The 17293-nt window shown below is 37.7% G+C and overlaps 1 protein-coding gene, 1 long non-coding RNA gene and 1 other non-coding gene across 3 annotated transcripts in view; 2 read left to right on the top strand and 1 right to left on the bottom strand.

The window, feature by feature from the left end:
• KPNA4 (karyopherin subunit alpha 4) overlaps positions 1-17293 on the top strand; it is a 48575-nt gene that overhangs the window by 22407 nt on the left and 8875 nt on the right. Inside the window, exons 3-12 of the mRNA XM_031957600.1 lie at positions 873-962; positions 1057-1086; positions 1170-1222; positions 2270-2365; positions 3077-3162; positions 4658-4744; positions 9947-10116; positions 10200-10244; positions 13918-14049; positions 15452-15580. Coding sequence (XP_031813460.1) covers positions 873-962; positions 1057-1086; positions 1170-1222; positions 2270-2365; positions 3077-3162; positions 4658-4744; positions 9947-10116; positions 10200-10244; positions 13918-14049; positions 15452-15580 — 918 coding nt within the window. The remainder of the gene's footprint in view (positions 1-872; positions 963-1056; positions 1087-1169; positions 1223-2269; positions 2366-3076; positions 3163-4657; positions 4745-9946; positions 10117-10199; positions 10245-13917; positions 14050-15451; positions 15581-17293) is intronic.
• Positions 13918-15458, bottom strand: LOC116422192. Its single transcript, XR_004232742.1, has 2 exons — positions 15294-15458; positions 13918-14250 (listed from the first exon to the last, which is right to left on the bottom strand). It is a non-coding gene; the product is annotated as an uncharacterized LOC116422192 (long non-coding RNA).
• LOC111720097 lies at positions 16790-17124 on the top strand. The gene has a single exon (XR_002769952.1).

Here is a 17293-nt window from a genome sequence, read left to right as displayed (position 1 = left end):
CTATTCCCTCCACTAACACATGCCAGGCAAAGCTTTCCTTGTCCCTGCCTCAGGCAGCTCACAAACTCTAGGACCAGTGCTCTGCCTTGGGAATGCCCATCCCTAACCCATTTGGGATTATCATGAAATGTGGTATGTTTGTAAAAATTACAGAGGGTAATACAGTTTTCTATTTATAGAGCTATGACTTAGGCCAGAAAATAATGGATATATTAAGTAGAAATACTATCTGTAACTTTCTTTATAAAGTTTCTCATCTTTTAGTCATTGTGCATGCCTGCCATGGATTAATTGACTTCTAATTTTTAATTGCTTCTTAGAAAGGAAGATGTAACTTAATATGTAATGGTTCGGTCCTAAATAGCCCACTTTTTAGTTTGACCTTTGGCATGAGATAGTAAAGTAACACTGGTAAATCGGCCTGGAGGGTGAATGAGAGATAAGAACGCTGATCTGAGAGTCAGGAAGACTTGGTTCAATCCTGTCTCTGCCACATGCTGTCTTTGATCCCTGGCAGATCACAGCACCACTGAATTAAAAAACTATAGGTCGCTAGAGTATACTTCCTAGGTAAGGGCTTCCCTATGTCAGTAAAACATAGGTCCATTCCTGTCTCTCTAGTTGTTCTGTCTGGTTCCATAATTTAAGAAGATCTTTGCTATTTTAAATATGAAACATAAGCATATTTTATTTTAAACTTTTGGTTTCATCATGGTTTCTGATTATTTGGGGTTCGAGTTAGTTTGATTTGTTCATTTCTATTTCTCTTTAATGTCTTAGTTCATGTAGGAATAAAATTTTGTATATTCTGACCTAAAAAAGAATTAGATTTTAAACAGAATTTTTCTACCCCTCCCTTTATATTTATTTAGAACAAAAGAGATGAACATCTCTTAAAAAGAAGAAATGTACCACATGAAGATATTTGTGAAGATTCTGATATAGATGGTGATTACAGAGTGGTAAGTTTGCTTACATTTAAGACTGCTGATAAAAGAACTGCATGATTTCAGAATGATTTTTTACTTAACATTTCGTATAATTTTCATTTTCTAGCAAAATACCTCCTTAGAAGCAATTGTGCAAGTAAGTTTTTTTTTCCCTTCTAGTCTTTTTTTCCCCCTGAATAAATACTGTTACTATATTAACCATTTGTTATTTTTTCACAGAATGCTTCAAGTGATAACCAAGGAATCCAGCTAAGTGCTGTTCAGGCTGCTAGGTAAGTTTTGCTGTCTTTCTAGCTTATATTTGTAAGTGTTAACCTTTTGAAATTCACAGTACAAAATTCAATCAGATGTGAAGTCTCAGGCTAGCTGAGGTCATTCAAATTTTCTTGTAGTTTTTATAATTAATATTGTATACTAATATTTATAATTTTATAATTAATAGTGGCAAAAAATTGGTAGCTTGTATAAAAACTCACTTTTTCATTGTTTCTAGTGTGTTTAATGTATGCAATTTCTGTTGCAATTAATGTAACTAAAAGCTCTCCCCATCTTACCACTATTTTCGTGTTGATCAAGCAAAATCCATAGGCCTACAAATCTGCCACAGCTATATGAATATTCTTTTTAAAGCATAACTTTGACCAGTTATTCCAATGCTCCACAATCTTTAACTGTTTCTTCTTGCTAATAGGATAAGAGGAAAACAGGAAAGAGATTGCTGTGGCTAGATTGTAGACTATATAAGGAAGCTTGTTAAACTTGGAGTGCCCTTAGCCCTTTACATATTACTTGGGATTTTCAGACTTTTCAGTCCATCTTTACCTTCCTTCCTTCTTTCCCCTAGTTGCCAAAGACTATCTAGTTTTTTCTATTTATATCCCTAGTGCTTAGCACCTAACCCTAAATCCTTTTTCTTTATGAGCAAATTAAATGGTATGATATAAGTAAAGTAGGAAGACAGAAAACAAATGAAGGTTTAGAAAGGTGTTTCAGGAATGAAAATTAATGTTGCCATATTAATAGGGCAGTTTAACTAGACTAGACAGAATAATCTTAGCAATGCAACAGCAAATAGAGGCAGAGGTTTTTAATCAGGAAAACCACATGATGAAAATGTGATTTTTGAGGTAGTTTTACACAAGAGCAGGATTCATTAATGGCCCTTGGAATGTTTTAAACTTTTATAGAAGAGATTGTTTTTTTTTTTTTTTTTTTTTTAATAACCTAAATTAATTGTCAGAAATTCGCATGTATGGAAATAAAATTCTATTCTATATAATTAAGTCTAATAAGTTTTTTCCTTGCCTTATTTCTCATAGAAAGCTTTTGTCCAGTGATCGCAATCCACCAATTGATGACTTAATAAAATCTGGAATATTACCTATTTTAGTCCATTGTCTTGAAAGGGACGACAAGTAAGTGCTTTTTAAACTCTTAAAAACTTTAAAAAAATTTTTTTAAACTTTTTTCTTTAAAAAGTAGACAGTTGGGTATTGATTGAAATGAAGGCACAAGGTCGTCTTTCATTTTAATAAAGGGTAAATTCAGGGGAGTAAGTTCATGTGTACTAGTAAATAATCACTTTTAGTCTGTTTTTCTTAAATGTTTGCAGGGGGAGCATATATAGTAAATAGCATAATTATGAATTAAAAGAGATTTATATATTGGGTTGAAATAAGTTATTACCTTAATACAAAGGATAAGCAAAACATTGTGAGCTACTTATTTGGGGAAGAGATGTAACTTTTACAGTTACATCCTTGACTTCAAACTACAAAATTAATACTTTTCCCTTATTTGATTTTAGCCTTGGGAAGGACCTTCTTACAGACCCAACATCCCCACATTTACTATAGTTCTTCTCCACTTTGTTAATAGCTCCCCCCCCCCAAAAAAAAAAGGAACAGATAGAAATAAATTTAGTAGAAAAATGTCAAATTGTTTACCACAAAGAACAATTATTTTTATGATGATAAGAATGGGTTGTTGAGATGGCATATCTTGGAGTCATGTGGAGATGTAATCATTAAAAAGAATAAGAGATTATATATAGAGAGAATTGAGGCTGAATTGGGTTTGGTCCAATAATTAAAATTTCAAGCTAGTAAAACTTTTGTTTCTTTTAGTCCTTCTTTACAGTTTGAAGCTGCATGGGCTTTGACAAACATTGCTTCTGGAACCTCTGAACAAACACAGGCTGTAGTTCAGTCCAGTAAGTTGATTAGTTGACAGTTTTGACAAATGACAATTGCATGCTTTATTTTGAAAAGTCAATGTAAAAAAAAAAAAAAAGCTAAAGAAGTAGTTTTCCTTTGAGTAAACCTGTGCTTCAAGAAGAGGGCTTTCTACAAATATTTCAAGTCTAAATATAAGCATATTTCAACTTGTCAGTCTTGAGAGTCATCTGATTTATTTGGAAGAAAAATTTTAGTCTGCATTTTATGATGTTTCTTTACTGGAGTTAATTTTTCAATAAAAACAATTTTTAAAGGTATTTGCATATGCTTCTAACAGCCTCTTTGAAGAAAAGATGGTTGAATAGAATTGTGTCCTAAGCAATACCATGTACACACTCAGTGAGGCCCTCTAATCTTTTGTTCCCTTCAACTGCCTTTGGAGAGTGATAGTATTAAGTATTGCATGTGAGATTATTCAGGTTAACCTTATATATTGTGCAGGGTAGAAAGGGCTCTGTGGTTTTCAGTGTATGTGGAGGGTGGGAGTTTCCCTCACTGAAATAGTTTCTTAGCTCATAAGCCAGTCACCTTACTAGTCAGTAGGAGAGCAGGCCTTGAATTCAGGTTTAGAGTTTTGGAAAACTATTACAGACAAATACAGAATATGTTGCTTTCAAAGGATAACTTTTTTTTTTAATCATTGCAGTCCGTTTCTGACACAAGTCACTTTTCTTCTGACTATAACTATATGTAGTATACAACAACAACAAATCCATAGTATATTAGAGAATATATTGCATTCCTCATCTATAGACTAAGCTACCAACACTGGTAGTTGGTAGCATGTAAAATCCTTTGTGTACCTGATACTTAATACAATACTGGACGTGTAGTTTATGTTTAATGTTTGTGGATTACTTTTATAGTAATATCAGTAGAAACTTGTTTTCCACAATAGTAGATCAGTTAACAAGCATTGCTAACTCTGCTACAGGACTATATTGCTTGTTTGTGAATGGAGTCTTGTCCATAGTTGAAGTAATAGAATTAAAATATTGACTTGGATTCCATAAGCCACATTTGAATTTCATCCTGTTGTTTTGTAATCCGGCTTAATAATCTAGCTTTTTTAAGTATTAGGCACAAAGATCTTTGTGAAGTATTAGACACAAGATAAATAGGACGCAGTCATTCTCAAAAAAATTAAGTCCTAATAGAGGAATTTAGAAACTAATATTTATATAAAATGATTCTGCTTTAGCTTTACATATTTTAAAACATTTATTCCAATTCCTTGTTTACACAAACAAATACCAAGTAATTTTAGGGTTAAATAATCTGCTAGTTATTTTTCACAGTATTTGTAGATGAAAATTTGGCATAGAACAGAAATGTTTCCCATTCTATGCTAAATAAAATTGATTTATTTTCTAGGAACTGAGATTCTAGGAGAAGAGAGAGATTTGCTTGTTGGGTTGGGATGCAGAAACCAAGTAGTACTTTTGGTTCTCACAACTCTTTCTCTCCTAGATGCTGTGCCACTTTTTCTGAGGCTTCTCCATTCACCTCATCAAAATGTGTGTGAGCAAGCGGTCTGGGCACTGGGAAACATCATAGGTCTGTATTAAGTGTTTTATTAATAACCAAAAAGCTGTCAATATAAAGTTTTAATAGAAATAAAATTGAATACTATTAGACATGACAAAAGTAAGAGAATACATGCCAGTTTGTCACACAGAGGAGAGTTTGCATATCCTAATACCACCAAAAATAGCTTTTGAAAATTGATTTGAAATGGCTGGTGGATGCAAAACTCAGTAAATAAGATGAAAGTTGTTTTAAAAATATTTTCCATGTATTTCTTTATACAGCTGAGAATCTGCATAATCCAGATCCCTTTTCTATTTGTCCTTTTCTTTCCTTGTAATTACTGTTCATTAGTTCTTGTTGTAGAGTGTGTGAGAACAGAGAGTGTAAAAAAGTCACTTAGAACTTTTTCTCATTAGCAGTTTTGCTCATTAAATAAGCTCTTTAGAACTCAGTTATATGTAAGTGACCTTTTCTCCACAAATAAGAAAGACAATAATTTTTTAGTATTCGCTGGGACAGAGTCCAGTAGCATGTTGTAGCTCTGCCCTTGATGAGCTATCTGATTTTGGATAAGTCTCTTGCTATGTATGGGCCTTTGTAAACAGAGAGGATTGGATTCCATTCCATTTCTGATGTCCCTTCCAAATATCTCGAGGACTTAGGTAATTTTAGAATCTGATCCCAAGTATATTTCTGTCAGCATGTCGACTGTCTGCTTTCTGAGGACCAGCCAAGTGGTGAGTTCATAGAGGCCAGCCACTTGGCGATGAATTCTTTGGCCATGACAGTGACAGGAAAGGAACTGAGCTTTAATCAGTCTATAATCATTTAGTATTTGTAATCTAAATTATGAGATCCCTGGCCATTTATTAAGGAATGGAGGACCTGAATCCTGTCAGTCTTAACATTCTGTGAACAAAACCAGACCACAGAAGAAAGTTGAAGTTAGGAGGAAGGTTACAAGAAGGATCCAGCATGTATGTCTCTCTGCTTTCTCTTGTAATAAAAATAAGCTCTATGCAAGTTTTTGGAGTTGGAACTGTTGGTTGACAATTCATAATCTCTCCTTGGCAAAACAATGACAATTAATGCACATTGATGTTTGTCATTTACCCAAAGGGGAAAGAGAAGGAAACAGGTTTTTACATAACGCCTGCTCTTCACCAGGCACTAAGCTATTAAGCACTTTACAAATATCATGCAATTTGATCCTCACAATAACCTGGGAAGTAGGTGCCATTATTCATTTTAAGTTGTGGAAACTGAGGCCGACTGAGGTTAGACACTTGCACAGGACCTGTGCAGGTTGTAGTTTCAGATATTTTTGATTCCAGTTTCAGTTCATTGTGCATTGTCGTGCCCCCAGCTGCTTCAAAGGCTACAGCAAATACCATTTAAGGGACATTTGTGAATCTTATTATCATATTTATAAATACTTATTCTACCCCCCCCCCCCCAAAAAAAAAAAAAAAAACCTACCAGGAAAATATATGCCTTGTGCCCAGAGAAAGAAAAAAATGTAGAAATTGTATGAAGCACATGGTATGTCCTTTCTAACCTTATTCAGTACTTTGCTACTTGGGGGTTTCAGGGCCAAGGCAACGATATTTTATTTTTCAACATGGTTTTGGTGAGAAAATGTGAACTTCTAGAGGCAGGAGGTATTTCGGTTTGGTATTTGTATTACATTACTTAGCACAGTTCCTGGTACACAAGTGCCTAATAAATGTTTCTTGGTATTTGGTGGGGTTTTTTTTTGTTTTGTTTTTTTCTGTTTTTTGAAAGAAAAAGAAAAAAGGCTGGCCAAAGCCTTGTGAGCCCCCTAGAGGCCTCTCATCTCCTTCCTCAGAATATGTTCTTCAAGAAAAGAATCAGGAAGCCTGGGCATAGTGAATCTTGAGTAAGATTTTGAGGGGAAAAATGAAATCAGTTATTTTTCAAAGACAGGAAGTGACTCATTGTTGATGCCCTGAATCATTCCTGAATCAGCTGTGGTATGCAGAGAGACCACCAACTAATGGGGGGGGAGGGGGGAGAGGACAGAAACATGGTGATAAGGAAATGTGCCAGCTCTGGGGTTAGAGGTCTAGGCTCAGAATTCACTTTCTATGCCTGATTAACTATTACTGTAAACCAGGGATGAAGTTTTAGGAGAGCTGGGCTTTCATGTCCCTGGCAGCTTTATATCTCTGATCCTGCAGGAGAGAATTAAAGGATAAGTTGTTACATTTGGTAGAGAAGTCAAGTCAAAACTTGATTGTCTTGCCAAACAGAAGCACTGTTTTATAATATAAACTCATTTGTAAGATATTACTGAGAAAGATAATGGGATATTGTCAATATTACTGCCTCATTAATCAGAGAGCAGTGGAAGAAAAAGCTTTTAAAGAAGACCAAGTAACATATTCAACTAAGCAAAAGTTAATTATTATTTTTTGCAATTTTTTTAAATTGGCATTACAAATTTTCTCCCTGCACCTCTCCCCTTCCTTACCCTTTGAGAAGGCTATTTTTATACGCACTCTGGATATTTTCTCTGGAAGTAGAGAGCATTTTTTTCATCAGGAGTGTTGGATGAATTGTCTTGGATCATTGTAATGATCAGAACAGTTAAGTCATTCACATTTGATCTTGTACAATGTTGCTGATACGGTGTGCAATGTTCTTAATGGTTCTGCTCACTTTGCTTTGCATCAGTTCTTATAACTCTTCCCAAGTTCCTTTGAAACGACCCTGAGCATTTTTTGTAGCAAAATAGGATTTTGTAACCATCGTGTACCACAACTTGGTTCAGCCATTCCTCAGTTTCCAATTCTTTGCTACCACGGAAAGAGCAGCCATAAATATTTTTGTTATTTAGGTCCTTTTCCTTTTCCTTTGATTTCTATGGGATATAGACCTAGTGGTATTTAAAGATATGCACAGTTTCAGAGCTGTTTGGGCTTGTTCCAAATTGCTCTCCATATTGACCAGACCAGTTCATAAATCCCCCTAATACTAATTGTATTAGTGTTCCCATTTTTCTTCATCCCTTCCAGAATTTGTTATTTCTCTTTTCTCTGATTAGAGATAGCTTCTCTTCTTCTTCTGAAATCCTTTTATTCTTTGGAAAACTGCTTGTCCATGTCCTTTGAGATTGCATATATTTTATTTTTAAAAAAAAAGAAGAAGGAAGAATGCTTTCTGACATTGCAAATAGGTCCAGAACTGAAGGAGGGAAAAGGTACTTTGGGAAAATCCAGTTTTTAATGACCCTGAGCTTCTCCCTGAAATAAAGGTACATCTTTTTAATTCCAGTAATCTTCCCCTGTCATATAAATCTGAGTCACAGAACACTTCTGGGTCTGAAGAATAAAATAGAAAGTATATTTTCTTAGGTTTATGTGGAGATGAATGTACTGTATAATTTCTAATTTCAGATTAATGAGGAGAGAATAGGTTTGTGATTAGAGTGCCTGGATTATCCTCCCAATTAGAATATTGAGTCAGTAACCTGGCCTTCTGGAACCACATTTTCCTTGTTTGTAAAATAAGAAAGTTGGAGTAGAGAATTTTAAGTCACTTTCATCTCTCCATCTGTCCTCTTCCCTTCTGTCCCTGCCTGTAATCCTCCTCCTGGGTTTACATTCCAAGGAAGTCAGAGAAACAGTACAATACATAGTCTGCAATAGTCACAGCAGCATTCATTATGCTAACAGGGAACAGAGAGCAGGATGGTTGAGGATCTGCTTGGAAATGGCCAAAAAAAAAAAAAATTTTTTTTTTTTTTATTGTGCATAGGAAATGATAACTGAAGAATATAAAGAAATACAGAAAAATTCGAAACTCCCATGTTGAATGAAATGAGTAGAACTAAGAAAGTGATCTGCACCATGATAGCAGTGTAAATAGAGAGATCACTGAAAGGAAGTTGTAGTTAATTGAAAAAACATTGAAGAGTCCAGAGAAACCATGTCATCTACCTCGCCTTCATGGTAGAGGTGAGGAGCCACTGAGGCCGAATATTTTAAACATTGTCAGAATAATATGGCCACTCAGTCACTGTACCAGCTGTTTTTTGCTTCCATGTTTTTGATCCAGAGGTGGAATTAAATGACAGACACAAAGGGCCCTGGAACACAAGGGGTATCTATGTTAAAAGTTTTTCTGTTGGAGTTGGCAATAGATGGAACATTAGATGCATTTACAATGCATGTTTGAACTGGAATCTGACTCAGACCTTCCAGGAAACCAAGGAACGATCTCTAAGAGTTGAGGACTCTGAAATAACTGTCTCCTGGTCTTCACCCTAATCCCAGACATTCTTTCTGTTACCAGACAGGCATAAAGAGGAAGCGTCTTGAGTTTCTCAGTGAGGTTGTAGGGAGTGAGAATACCTTTGGCCCTTGGCATCTTGGTTATAACTAATTTCCAAGAGAACTGTAACTACCTATCACCCATTTTCCTCTAACCAAGTCCCATCTCTTACTTTCCTTTCCCAAACTCCCCTGAACCTGTGGCCTTGCTACTATTCAGGCCCTCTACAGAGGAATTATGGAAGGACATAAAGAATTGCACTGAATTGAGAAGTTATAGATGGATTTTCATCTTGGCTGTTAAAGGGAATACCTGCGTCATTGAAACAGTTGGAATAGACTAAAAGAAATCAATGAAATCCATAGCTAGAAGCACTTGGAACTGGAAACAAAAATACAGAGTAAACTTTGAAATTAAATCATTCCATTTAAATTCCATATTCAGTATATTCAGTGTTTAGAGCCTGATACAAATTCATCATTGAAATGTTGTAAGATTATTGTAAAGCATTTCCTAGAAGTCATTAGTACTTTGTAATGTTAGGTCATTAAAGTTTATGTTTGAGGTGCTTTCTCTTTAGCAAAACTTTAACATTTTCTCCACTTTCCATGAAATCTTTTGCTGTGCTAATGAAAGGTACTTGTTGATACAGAGAGCAAAAAAAACTGGGGCTTGTTCTTGTTCCAAGAAAGATGTGTGATTTTTTTATACTATAATTTTAAAAATTCATAAACAAAAAACTGTTGAAGATATGGCAAAAGATTGTTCTTTCACTCTAAAAAATATTTCTATTTTTCTGTCATTACTTGATATTATTGTCAGAGAGACTAAAAAAATCTCAAGAAAAGAGAAAAACCAATGATGTGAATGTGTAAAACATGCTCTTTTCTATAAAAACTTTATTAAATCTGTTGGGAAAAATTGATCTCACAGGTGACGGACCCCAGTGTAGAGACTATGTCATCAGTCTTGGGGTTGTGAAGCCTTTACTCTCCTTCATCAGTCCGTCCATCCCCATAACCTTCTTGAGGAATGTTACTTGGGTTATGGTCAACTTATGTCGCCACAAAGACCCACCCCCGCCTATGGAAACCATTCAGGAGGTAAATATTAACCTAGTCTTTTTAAAAATAAGCTAGAAACAATGAAATATATAATCATTTGCAATTTTTATTTCTCTTCTCAGATTCTTCCAGCCCTCTGCGTTTTAATTCATCACACAGATGTAAATGTGAGTAAAAATATACCATGTATGTCTAGGGCTTCTCAGATTGAACATGGGCACATAGACCTGTTGGTAGTGGTCCCCAAAATGTATTTTACAAAGCCAAGCTTGTAGTGTGAACACTAACTTTCTGTTTTGGGGAGTATTTTGAGTACTTAGCCCAGTTCTATTTACCTTCAGGATAGATCAAATGAAGAAAAATTTCAACTCAGGGAGGCACAGTGCCTTGGAATTACTTCTAACATGATATCTTGGCCAAACAGAAATGTTTTACGTTGATTCTGAATGTAGTCATTTCTTTTTTTCCTAAATGTGTCTTGCATAAAACCTGAGCAAGATTTGTAATTCATGTCTCTTATTATTTTAAATCTATATTGTCTTTCAAAGATAGATTTTTTTTTTAAGGCATGAGCCTTAAAATATCCAAGATGTCCACAATATTATTTAATCTGTGAGTATTCTGATTTAAATAATTATGATTAACCAGTTAATGTTTGAAGACCCAAACTAGTGCAGTTAAGCTATAGTATAACTCCTTAAAAAAGACACCACTTTATCCTGATTCCCCACTAAGGGACTGAGTGTGACATGGAAAATAACCGTTACCCAGCAGCTAGAAGCAGAGCGGTTGAGGGGAGCAGAACCAGTCTTTGAGGCTTGAGGGCTCAGGAAGTCAAAGGAGAGCTAACTCAACCTAAGCTAATCACTTGGGACATGTGCACCAGGGAGGAGATAACAACATTTTTCTCTCCAAGAATACTGGCTCACAGAACTGACTCAGAGTTGAAAGGTTGTCCAGTCAAAACATTGCATTTCACAAAGGAGAAAACTGAAGACCAGAAAAATTAATTGACTTGCCTGAAGTCACAGAAGTAACAAGTGAAAGTCTTGTTGTCATTAAAGATTCTATAATGATGTTCTCACATTCTTGATCTTTTCATAGAATGTGAAATATAGTATTAAAATTGGGGTATAACATGACATTAAATGTCTCCAACAAACAAAACATTTTAAATCCCACAACTTTAGAACAGAGACATAATTTTTGATATCTTGGGAAATTCAACTCATCACTGCTACAGCCAAGACATAAAAGGATTGATAGGACACACACCTTGTTCTGGACAAAAAAATAGGATGCAAAGGAAGAGAGTATGATAAGTATAAAAGAGAGTCCGATTAGAGGGCGGGGAGGGATGAATCTCACGGATGTGGCGCCTCCATTGGGCCACGGTGATGAAGTAGCTGAGCAAAGATCTGAAGGTAAGAGTTAGCAGGTGACAATGGACACCAGTCTCTAGTTGGTTCAGGGAACCTTCTGGAAGGAGTTTGAGCTAGGCTGTAGAGGACCTTCCAGTCCAGAACCCAGGAGTTAATACTTGGGGTAGGAAGAGACCTACTCCAATGAGACCTTAGAAGGGTGATTCATTAAAACCAGTAGTGTGGTCACAAGAGTTTGATTTTAGAATTCAGCCTGAGATTGACTTGGTAGAAGGAACTTCCAGTTAGGAAATTCTGTCTGCCAACAGAAATTGGTTTCTGCTCTGCCACTTGGAGTCTTGGAGACTTTGCTGATGCAGACGTCATCCATTAATCACAACAGGGAGTTAAGCAGAGCCTTGAGCCAGGTTTTCTTGACCTACCCAGGTCAGAAATTATCCCCCCTGCCCCCTGCCTTGGTCTTGTTAGAGAATTAGCAGTGAGCAATCTAGAAAAGTCCATTCAGGAGGCTGAGGGACAAGGCCTGAATAAAAATAGGGAGCCCAGAGACAGAAGCTTAGGAGCTCTGGGGCCAAAGAAAAGACCCAAAATACAGGGGGGAAAGCTGGAATGTGGATTTTGAAGTGAGTGAGATCTCCTAAAGAGAGAGGAGCCCAAGGGGATCAGGAACTCCGAGGAGAGTTAGAACCCAATGTTTTAGGAATAAGGAAAAAAAGAAATTACGCACTTGACTTTGGCTTCTCTGGCTTTTTATCAGATTTTTTCCCCCTGAGGCAATTGGGATTGAGTGACTTGCCCAGGGTCACACAGCTAGGAAGTATTACGTGTCTGAGGCCAGATTTGAACTCGGGTCCTCCCACTGTGCTACCTAGCTGCTCCTTTATCAGATATTTTCTAAAAATAAATTGCAGTTTGATATGTTACCCAAAAAAAAAAAAAAAAAATCAAGTAACTCCCCCCCTCTTTTTTTTTTTTTTTTTCAATTTAATGCCATTTTTTTCTGGGGTTACCTTTTGTTAATCTTGAATTAGAATGAAGATTCTTTATAGATGAAAGGCATAAAAGCATTTTTTGAATTTTTTGGCCATAGTGTCTGTGTTACAAAAAACTTAAATAATACTTTTTATGGTAAAATAATGCAGAATATATATGGTGATTCATTTCTAGAACAACACTAGAAACATCTCATTGGTGTGGAAAAATAGCACTCCCAGGTTGTTAGACTCTCATATTGCATTGATAGCTTGATGTTACCCAGGGGAAAGTTCTTTGAAAGGGAAAAATGTGATATTAGGGAAAGCTTTCTCAGCAGTGAATATTGGCTATGTAAAGTACTCAGGTCAGATTGACCTTTCAGACATATGAGATATCAAGCTGAAAGAAGCAGAGATTTACATTTTTGCTTTGCTCAAGCCATTTACTGTACCCCTTCTGAGCAGCACCAGTGCGAGTGGTAGTTTAGTTTTTACATCCAATTTACCCAGACATCCTTTGAACCTGCCTACCGCCCTTCAGCCTTAAGAACAGAACAATCATTTATATTGTACCTCTTGTAGGCCAAGCACTGGGCTAAGCACTTTGGGAGTGGTTAAGAGTGTTTATACTTCCTGCCCCCTCCTCAGTGCTGTGTGAAATAGGAGCCAAATGGCTTCAGTGTGAATCCTGACTCTCTACTAAGTGTGACTTAGCCTCTGGCTTTTGGCTCCCTTATTCAGAGAAGGGGGGATGCTTAGATTGTTTACCTCATCGAAGTGTTAGCAGGGTATTCCACAAATTAGGAAATGCTGTGTAAAGGTGATGTTTAGTATATGGAAGCGCTATCCTTGAGGTGCTTACTAGGCAATAAAAGTGATATTAGAAATAATACACAAATATTTAACCCTATATTATAATTAACCACATTATAATAATTTCCAGAGGAAGTTGGGCGGAAGAATTAGTGACTTTTTAAGGATAAGAATGGGCAGAGCATGGATTCAGGACAGATGAAATGACTCTGGGTACAGGAGCTGTAATGAAACAAAAGTCTGGAGACCCAATCACCACTCCAGGATTCTTCATGGTGCTTAGGAGTCTGTCTTGTCACTGATCTTATGATTCTCTCTTCACCAGTGCAAGTTAAAACTCCTCCAAACTGTCTACCTGATGTCCTTAGGAGGTCCTGGTGTGGCCAAACCCCTTCTGTGATTTTCCTTCTGGGTCAGCATAGCTGGACTGGGGTTCCTAGGGGAGGGGGGCAGTCAGCCCTGCCACAGCTAGCGTTGCTTGGCTGGAACTGGGGTTACCATGGCTCCATGCAGAAGCCTCCCGGGATGGTACCTTCTTATATCAGATGAGCAGCAGCCCCCGGGTGAGGTGAAACATGGGAGTTAGTGGGAAGGGTGAACAAAGGGGATCTTGGTTTGGCTTAGGGGATGCTCACAGCTTGGTAATATGTCTGATGTTTTTGTCATTGTAGATACTGGTAGACACTGTCTGGGCCCTCTCTTACCTGACTGATGCTGGCAATGAGCAGATTCAGATGGTCATTGACTCAGGCATCGTCCCTCATTTAGTTCCTCTGCTCAGTCACCAGGAGGTGAAGGTGCAGGTAAGTCTGTTAGCAGTAAGGACCTGAGGATGGTGTATCTTGAGAGAGCAATGAGACAACAGCAGTGTGATTTCTTGGGTCATGAAGCCTGACTTCAGATGGGCTTCATCTCTCCTGATAGCACAAAGCTCGGGGCATCTTGCTTCCTGAGGCACGTTTAGTTCATCCCCTGCTGCTCGTTGCATGCTCAAGGAAACTCATCTGTTGACAGGAATAAGGACAGACCATGTGCTGTTGAATTCCAGCCTCAGACCTTCCTTTGGCCTCCTCCACGGGTACAAGGAGGTATATCTGCTCTCCCACGACAGGGATCTTTGGCAAGGCTGGGAACATCCCGGGGACAGCAGTCTTTGCTCATTCTAAGGGAAGGGTGGGAGAGGATTTGCAGACACACACTCTAATCAGGACAGAGAAGTCCACGAGAGGAAGTTGGGCTGGATCAGGATGGGCTTCCTCTTATCCTAAGGGAAGTGTGAGAGGTTCTAGGTGTGGGGGGGAGGGGACGAGGGCTTCATCTCAGGTGGATGCAATGACAGAGCTGGTCACTGCAGTACATTGGGTGTGCGAGGAACCAAGAGGCTTTGACTGGAGAGTGGAGGTTGGAAAGTGTTGTGGCAATTAGCTAGTGAAGGGATTTCAGGGTTAAAGGGATGAGTTGATAGTTTATGCTGGGGACACCAGGGAGCCCCTGAAGTGATAAGACGAGATCTGCTCTTCAGAGAGAGTCTCTTTGGCCTAGAGAAGATGAGTAGGGAGACCTTTTAGGAGGTAGTGGCAGTAAGGCAGCTGAGAGGTGGGAAGGGCCTGCCCTGAGCTGAGATGGCACACCTAGGGGAGGGCCGGGAAGGACACCTGAGGTGGGGCTGGTCTGCAAGTCAAAATGATCCAAGTGATAAGGATTGTGAGGTGAGAGACTGGGAAACTTACTCATCTTCAAAGAAAATGAAAGAGGGGGATTTAAGTCATTAGAGACTGTTAATTACTGATTAGGAATCACTTGATTAGAATGAAAAAGATTGATATATCATCTCATTGGGTTAGAAAATTAAGGGAAAGTGGGAAACTTAATTCCCAGCTTCTATAACCTTCCCCTCCACCACTGCATCCTGTTTGTTGTGTTTGTGTGCCTAGTTTTTTCCATGTTGTGCTGGATGTTTTCCTTTCACTTCCTGCATATGCAAACATTACTCTCCCTTCCCCCCTCCCCCCCCCCCCCAATTGTCTGGCACATCATGGGTGCTTACCGATTGATTTTCTGACAATCTTATTCATCCTTCCTAGGCACGGGGTGACATTTGGAATCCTTCCATGCTTACAGTCACTTCACTCTGTTCAATCTTTGCTGTTCACATTTGATCGTCTTTACTTGCATGAGAGTTGACGGAGCTTTTGTGTCTTTCAGACGGCCGCACTCCGAGCTGTCGGCAACATCGTCACTGGTACTGACGAGCAGACGCAGGTTGTGCTGAACTGCGATGCTCTTTCACACTTCCCTGCACTTCTGACACATCCCAAAGAAAAAATCAATAAGGTGGGTACGTATTGAGTGTCTTAGGGCTGGACCCTTGGGGAGGAGGGAGGGTTCAGAACTGAAGTTCCCAGAAGTCAAATGTCTTCCCTGCTGCAGCTTTCCACATGGTTTACCCCGCTCCCTTTTTTCTCTCATCTTCACCCTCATTTACAGGTATTTGTTTTCTGTGGTTTGTGAAACTAAACTAGTTAGGTTATTATGGCTGTGAATAAAGTAGAAGTCAGTTAAAAGATTGAATGGCAGCTATTTGGAGTAATTAGGTCTTTTGTTTTGTTTTCTCCTTTTAAAAAAACTGCCAAAAAGAGCTAAAGCCACTGAGTTTTAGGGAAAGGTTGCTGAATATGTCTTCCTAACAAAGAGATGGTTAGTAAGTTTAATAATTTCCTCAAATACTGACCAGTTACATTTGCAAGTCTTATTAAATTTCCAATGATTGGGAGATAAAGTTACAGGGGATTCAAGTTTTAATATCAGTGTGACTATTCAAAGCATTTTAGAGTAGAACCTGGCCTTTAATGATTTCCTGATTGTGGCTGATTTCTAGTGACCCTGAAAGTAGGCAGTCAGTAGCGCCCATCATACAGATGAGTGAATTGTTTCAGGGAATAAAAACTTCCTGTTTGCTAAAGAAGACTCATACATTCAGCCTGATGGTTTAAGATCCTGTATTAAATTTATTATCCTCTTGAGTCATACAGTGAATGATCATTTTCCCCTTTGGTTTAAATTTACTATTCAGATGCTGTATAATAATAACCCTGTTCTGCAGTGGGTTGTCAAGGACCAGATAATTGATGGTTTTGATCTGTCCTTGTTCCTTTAAAAAGCAACCTTCGAATTCAATCTAAGACGATTATATGTTGTGTGAAAGAATTTAGCCTTGTATCTGTGACATCTCAATGGAGTTGGAAATTTTTAGCATAAATCACATTGCATCAGCATTGTTTTAACTTGATGTGGGCATCTTCCATTTAATTTTGCTTTTAATTGGAAATGTGTTTTCAAAGTAGGACCTGAAAAGTTCCTTCCATTGGGAGTAGGTTTGCAGATTCTCTGTAATTAGGATTCAGGTTAAGTTGTTATTTATCAAATTAAGGTAAAATGTGGTGTCTCATAACATAGTTTTTTTTTTTTTTTTTTTTTAAAGAATAATTTGCCAAATTAATACATAAAAGTAGTTGTGAAATGATTTTTTAAAACTAGCTCTCTTGGAAATGATGACACAGAGATAACTGGGTGCATTTGTTTGAAAGGTGTGTGATTTGAGCATTTTAAAACTTACTATAAAATTAAGTAAACATTAAAATGGGGCGGGAGGGGGCTTGTATGTGTGTGTGCGTGCATGGGGGTAATAATGTAAAGGCTGAGGAAAGGGAGCCCTGACTGACAATGCAGATATCGGAGTGCATCTGAGGCTGTTGTAAAAAATACAGGAGTGTTTGTTACAGCTTTGCCGATGATTATAGCTCAGCAACAGCTCACCTACCTGCCTGGCACCCAAGTCTCTAACAGGTTCATAAATGTGGACCTGTGATCTGATCCATAAGAGCTAAGTGTTCATTGATTAGTATGACTGTTTCTCGTTCCCCTCCCCCTATATCAACTAAATAAATAGACAAATATACTTATTTTTTCTTTACGAGTCTATAAATTTTCCCTCTGCTTACTATAAGAGCAGTGGTTTTAGTGTTTTTTTTTTTTTTTAATGGTTTT

Source organism: Sarcophilus harrisii, chromosome 3 (genome assembly GCF_902635505.1).
Source record: "Sarcophilus harrisii chromosome 3, mSarHar1.11, whole genome shotgun sequence".
Lineage (NCBI taxonomy): Eukaryota > Metazoa > Chordata > Mammalia > Dasyuromorphia > Dasyuridae > Sarcophilus > Sarcophilus harrisii.
This window is presented reverse-complemented; position numbering and strand designations above follow the sequence as displayed.